At 38.2% G+C, this 6,903-nt stretch overlaps 2 protein-coding genes across 4 annotated transcripts in view; one reads left to right on the plus strand and one right to left on the minus strand.

The window, feature by feature from the left end:
- The window catches only part of AFF2 (AF4/FMR2 family member 2), a 476,026-nt gene that overhangs the window by 276,724 nt on the left and 192,399 nt on the right, over positions 1-6,903 (minus strand). The window lies entirely within an intron of this gene.
- Positions 3,720-4,156, plus strand: LOC100962840 (histone H3.3-like). Its single transcript, XM_012812890.2, has one exon. The coding sequence runs from the start codon at positions 3,746-3,748 to the stop codon at positions 4,154-4,156; it is 411 nt and encodes a 136-aa protein (XP_012668344.1). The 5' UTR covers positions 3,720-3,745.

Consider the following 6,903-nt stretch of genomic DNA (forward strand, 5'->3'; position numbering starts at 1 on the left):
AGATATCAGCACAGATGAAGGGCCCTATCTGATTTTTAAAGTATTATGAAAAACAGCATGTCACATGTTAAAACTGGTAAGAGTGCTCGACCAGGCATTGGGAAACAGGACGAATATTTTCCACAAGCTCAGACTCATCAGAATGCTTACCAGCACATCACTTAGAACACAATTTTGTCTGCCCAGCCAAACACCACTTTTTTTTAAACCGAGGAGGTCTATTTCAATATTATAGACAGGATATAATTGCTCTTGCCAGCATTACAGATTTTTGCACAGCTGAGTGGAATCCACCGAGGCAATTTACCATAATGGTGCAGGCACATGTGCACATGTGCACAAAACACACACACACACACACAAACACACACAGTCCCTCTCTATCATTATACCTACAAAGAAATAAAAAGGATTTCACAAAATATGAAGGACAAAATCCCTAAATGACAAACAGAAATTTTATTAGGGGAATTCTAGTTAATTTTGAGCCTAATATTCTCTAAGAGTTAGACATACTTCCAGCCACAGAAAGCATTTGGACAGGACATTTGCTTGCCAATTAAATCCTCAGGAGTACAGCAGCAGAGTAGGGCTAAATACAGATAATATAATTTGGCCTGTTGTTTGCACAGCAGTAAATTAGAATCTTGAAAAATAATTGAGTCTACAGATGTTCCTTCTAAACAACAACAAAACAATTTTTAATGCTTTTCTGCAGTTATATTCCAAAACACCCCTTATTAGCTTCCTCCTCCCAGAAGCATCTGCACAAGGCCAAGGATGGAATAGCAGCGGAGGAGACTTTGTGGAGACTGGGATACTTAAGTGTCAGGACTGAGGCTCTTCTAGAAATATGGTGGGTACTTCAGTATGCCACCCCCTCCCCCCACAAACACTTCAACAGCACTCCCCTTCTTTGGATCAATATGGGGCTCAAATACTCCCTTGGGTAACTCCACCACTTCGGGTGCTTGGCACATTTAATTAAGCTAAGTAGAACGAGCGCCTGCCCTGGGAATCAGCCTGCTTGCCTGGCCCTGTTGCAAAGAAGGCTGTTTTGAACAGAGCATCAGGAAGTTGAGATTTGGCAATTTTTCAGTTCATCTGTTCGATGAAAGTGGCCAAAGTAGATTATTTTTTGTCTGAATGATCAAGTTTGGCTGTCTCTGTTGATGAAATGACCCTGATAATTGCCACATCTCCATTTCACCAGTCTCCACAACCTAAATATGCCTCTGATCTTTTGAGGATCACATCACTTACTCTGACAGTTTCCCCGTTTGTTAAATAAGATGAACAGCACCTGACATCACATCCCATTTAGAAAGCAATATGTAACCTTCAGGTGAAATGCATAAATTACTGTGTGCTTAAGCCTTAACAGAAAATACAATGGCAAGAAACAAAATAAATCAAATTTAACATTAAAAGCTTGAGATGATATTGGATAGACTTGGTCTTTATTTTGGCCTTCCTTAGAATTACTGTGTGATTTTTAAGCACTCTTGGTGAGTATGCTGCTTTCCAAAGGAAACATATGGCAAGGGAAAATTCAAAGGCAGGGACCCACCAGTTAGCTAGCTGTGGTCTCTATTCTGACAGCTTGTTTAAGGACAAACGTGGCTTAAACTGAGCTAAATTTTTTTAAACTGATTTTCCTCCTCGAAAGACCTAAAGGCAGACCCCATGTAAAAGTTCACTGTTAGCTACCAAGAGTTGTGACCTCTCCTATCACTTGGACCTTGTTCAGACTTTGTTATAATAGCACTTGGCCTCTAGCTAGGTGTATTCCAAGATCTTCCAAGTATCAGTGCCACCCAGATGGCAATATAGACGTCTTTTTTAAATCCCACCCCTACGTTTTCCTTGACTGATCTACACACTATTAGTCATTATTGTAGCAGCTTACTCTAAAGCAAAAGATATAAATATGTCGGGACTCTTGACTAGCAAGGGTGTCATAACTAGCACAGATTGGGGGTGTGTGTGTGCATACATGTACACATGTACATATGCAGAGTCACATTCATGTGTGTGCACACACTTTGCACATGTAAAAATATGCTTACTGGCTTTCTACTTCTCTCTGGGGAGAAGTACAAATATATATTTCCCATGATAAAAAGCTAGGATTGATTTCCATTTATCTAGCCTCGTCCTCCTCCATCCATCTCTGCCCACATAGTAGCCAGCTACTACACAAGAACCAGTCAGCAAAATCTAGAAATGTTTACTAGGAAATGGCATGAGTGCTTCAACAGAAACAGTAACACTATGTCCATTTGAATAATGGCATATCAAAAGTGCATATCCAGATAATATAACACCTTCTAAAATACCCTGGGGAAAAGATTTTTTCACTTCGATTGAGTGCTGTGAATTGATCTTTCTTATTGCAAAATAAAGCACAAGACTTCATAAAACACATATCTGCTTACCCTGGTGTTAAAGAAGTTCATTCCTTTATCAAATATAGAATCTAGGTTAACATCAAATATAGAAGAGACAGTAGAACTCAGAGGAGATCTACTGCTTCAGCTGCACATTTAATTGTATTTATATCCTAAGAGGGGGAACGCATCTGTAAACATTTTCAAAGTTTAAAGCACAATGCAGAGGGACCAGCTATATTATTATCTATTCAAAGCACACAGTTTAACATTTGTTTATGCAAACCATATAATTGGAAACTCTGTCCGTTTTCTGCTTGTGCTAAGTATTCTGTGTATAAATACTTTTTCATAGTAGATAAATAGGGTTTTTATTTAGGTCTTATCACCTTCATATTACATATTCATTGATTTCTAAACTGCCTTAAACAGTTCTGTAGCTGGGAAACATTATGAATTCAGCTTTGGCACCTTGGTATTAAATTTGCATAGCAGGTCACGCATCGCTTGACATACATGCAAAATTGCACTGCGGCTATTTTATTACAAGCCACAAAAGATATTCAGAAACTGCATACAGCATCAAAAATAAATTAAAATGGATCAAAGACTCAATAGGAAGCCACATTTTTTTTCATTGTTTTGTGATGCCTAAAGCCATTTAGATGTTTTAGTCAATAAACAAAAGTTAGACTAACAATTTTTAGTCTTCTGGTTTTATATTCTAATTACCAAAGGTTAACACAATTTTTCTTTATCACATCCAGACTGACTTTAGTCATAGTTACGAGTTCAATATTAAATCCACTGTACTATGATGCCTGCAACGACATGTGTACTTTAGACACACACGTGTATGCTTGTTGCCATAATAAAATGATGACTGGTTGCAATACAGTCAGCACTTGCACTTCTGAGGTGATCTGGCATTTACTAAAATGCACCAACATCTCATTATAAATTGCCTGCCCTGGTCTTTTATGTTCAAAAACATTAACAAAACATTTTTCCCCTGCTAATGCTATGACACCTATTACAAAATCAGTTCATTTCTAGTTGCGTCAGTATACCAGAGGCTCAGAGTTCTGAGATGGATCCTGTCCCAGCACATGTATAACAATCCACCAGGTCCTCAGAGAAACAATGACATAAGCTACTCAGGTGTGAAGAAGAGTTATAAAATTGCCAAAGTTCAGAATTCAAAATTTACCTAAACTAGCTCTTTTTAAATAATGGGAAACAGGAATTGTGTTCGCAGCTGCCGCCGCGCCGCCATACCTGTCTAACGCCAGCGCAGCCTCTAGCTCGCCGAGCTCCAGCCGAAGAAGGGGGGTAAGTAAGGAGGTCTTTATACCATGGCTCCTACAAAGCAGACTGCCGGCAAATCCACCGGTGGTAAAGCACCCAGGAAGCAACTGGCTACAAAAGCCGCTCGCAAGAGTGCGCCCTCTACTGGAGGGGTGAAGAAACCTCATCGCTGCAGGCCTGGTACTGTGGCACTCCGTGAAATAAGACGTTACCAGAAGTCCACTGACCTTCTGATTCGCAAACTTCCTTTCCAGCGTCTGGTGCGAGAAATTGCTCAGGACTTTAAGACAGATCTACGCTTCCAGAGCGCAGCCATTGGTGCCTTGCAGGAGGCAAGTGAGGCCTATCTGGTTGGCCTTTTTGAAGACACCAACCTGTGTGCTATCCATGCCAAACGTGTAACAATTATGCCAAAAGACATCCAGCCAGCACGCCGCATACGTGGAGGACGTGCTTAAGAGTCTGCTATGATGGGAAAACATTTCATTATCAAAAAAAAAATTCTCTTCTTCCTGTTATTGGTAGTTCTGAACGTTAGATTTTTTTTTCCCCATGGGGTCAAAAAGATACTTAAGTATATGATTGCGACTGGAAAAATTGGGGACAGAAATCAGGTATTGGCAGTTTTTCCATTTTCATTTGCGTGTGAATTTTTAATATAAAATGCGGGGATGTGAAGCATTAAAGCAAGTCAAAGTGTTTCAGTGAACAAGTTTCAGCAGTTCAACTTTATAACAATTATAAATAAACCTGTTAAATTTTTCTGGACAATGCCAGCATTTGGATGTTTTTTTAAACAAGTAAATTTCTTATTGACAGCAACTAAATGGTGTTTGTAGCATTTTTATCATACAGTAGATTCCATCCATTCACTATACTTTTCTAACTGAGTTGTCCTACAGGCAAGTACATGTTTTTAATGTTGTCTGTCCTGTCTTCTGTGCTGTTCCTGTAAGTTTGCTATTAAAATAGATTAAACTCTAAAAAAAATAATAATGGGAAATAGGAATAAGACAAATGTCTTTTGTTGGCCAGGAAGAGGAAAGAATGAAAAAAAAAAAAAAAAACAGAGAAAAAAGGCATTAAAAGCCAGAGGCAATGGTGTGAACAATGGCCCAGGGAAACAAATGTGCCTGAGGATATTGGGGTGGGGTGGGTGAATGGCCTGAGCTGCCTGCTGTAGGACATGCAGAAGCAAGGCATAAATGCAAGTCAAAAATGCCGAACTTTGATGAGTCATCTGGGACACTTACTCTCAGCCTATCCTAGAATGAAGACACTCCCATTAGAGGAGCAGCTCTCTCAACTGGACTTGACCACAACTCTCATTTGTCCATTGACTCAACAAATTTCATTCAAGTGGAGTATCACAGCATTTGGTACATTCAAAGTTTTATTATATCTTAACTCATAAAAATGTCAATTCATTCTCAAATCTTTTAAACTAAAGTCAAGGCCTACGAGTACAGATCGCTGACTAGATTTCTACAACATACTTCTCACATAAAGCACGCCTATAATGCATCCTGCAGGAATGCTCATTTGAGATTATTGAAGTAGAGTAGGAACTTTCAGACATTTGAGAAGAAACAGTAGTGCAGAATGTTTTAGATGCTTATAATTTTCCCCCAGTCTTTAATAGTTGTCTCACCAAAACCTAGCATGATTACATTTTTTAATCAACTAAACCTTACTGATGTAACAGGTTAAGGTTTTTGAGTATGATGAGGTGAATGAATTTTCATGTTGGATGGCCATGAATCTTTAGGAGCCAATAACTGGTCTGTGGTAGAGGAAATAATGCCCTCACTAAAGATGTCTGTGTTCTAGACTCCAGCACCTTTGAATAACTTACTTACGAAGAAAAACGGACTAGCAAATGTAATTAAGGATCTTGCAATGGTGAGACTGTCCAGGATTATGCAAGCTTAATATAAAAACAAGTGTCCTCAAAAGTGGAATAGGTAGGCAGAAGAGTCAATGTCAGAAAAGGCAATGTCACCATGGAAAGCAGAGGCAGAATATAATGTTATGTTACTACTGGCTGAAGATGGTGGAAGAGATTATAAGCCAAGGAACACAAGTAGTTTCTGGAAGCTTGAAAAGGCACAAGATAAGTTCTCCCCTAGAACCTCCAGGACTGTCACCCTTCTGGCTCATTGATTTTAGTCATACAATTCCCATTTTAGACCTCTAACCTACAAAACTGTGACAGAATAAATGTATGCTGTTTTAAGCCACTAAATTTGGGGAAATTTGTTATAGCAGCAATAGAAAACTAATATCACTGATTTTTTTTTTTCCCAAAACATTCAACTTGATTTTAGAGGAAAAATAATTTTTAATGCTCATTTGTCCTTGTTTTATGTAATACTGAATTAAATGATATAATTAGAATAATAAGTACAACTGACATTAATAAGGTTGGGAGCAAACACAACTAACCCCTGCTAGCTATATAATTCAACTGATGGGAACAGAAGTGCCAAGTATACCTGAAAATTGCCTCTGGCCATCAGTGTGTAGCAACAGCCAACATATTTCCTACAGGGCATAAAGAGTGTTGATTAAATGTGTAAGTTCTCCAGTGACTAGAGATGAGTTAAGGGAATTTCTGCTATGTTTAGTATTAGAACAAAGGTTCTCCCCACTCCTTGTTCTGTTCCTAAAACATAACTTTGACAAACAACACAAATATCCTTCGAATAGTAAAACATATTTTTAAAACTATTTTTTTAATTTCTTCATTTCTATTTTGACAATTGGAAATGCCTGGCAATATCACAGAAGCAGAATGAGAAACGTTGATGGATTTTCCAGCCTGGAGACAGATCCCTTCTAGAATGGTGAATTTTTTGGAGTTAACCAGAGATAAGCATATGAAGGAAGACAAACAGAGATACAAATTAGAAGCTGACTTGAGAAAATTCATAAGCCCCAGGCCTTGGATTGAAACAGAGTTTGGTATCAATCCATCAACATAAGGTATATGTTCTCTGGAGTTTGTTCTCATGAGATTTGGTATTATACAAGGCCTTATTATACTGAAAAGCCTAGTCAAGAAAGCATTATTTGTTCTTAAAAACTGAGATTTGCTTCTGTGTTTGTGAAATTAGTGATTTTAAAAATATCATTAAGGTTCTTACCATATAAGATCAAATAATGCCATGATGTCACACAGTTCTCATTACGCTTACATTCAACA

The sequence above is a fragment of the Otolemur garnettii genome, unplaced genomic scaffold (genome assembly GCF_000181295.1).
Source record: "Otolemur garnettii isolate 467f Iridium unplaced genomic scaffold, OtoGar3 scaffold00231, whole genome shotgun sequence".
Lineage (NCBI taxonomy): Eukaryota > Metazoa > Chordata > Mammalia > Primates > Galagidae > Otolemur > Otolemur garnettii.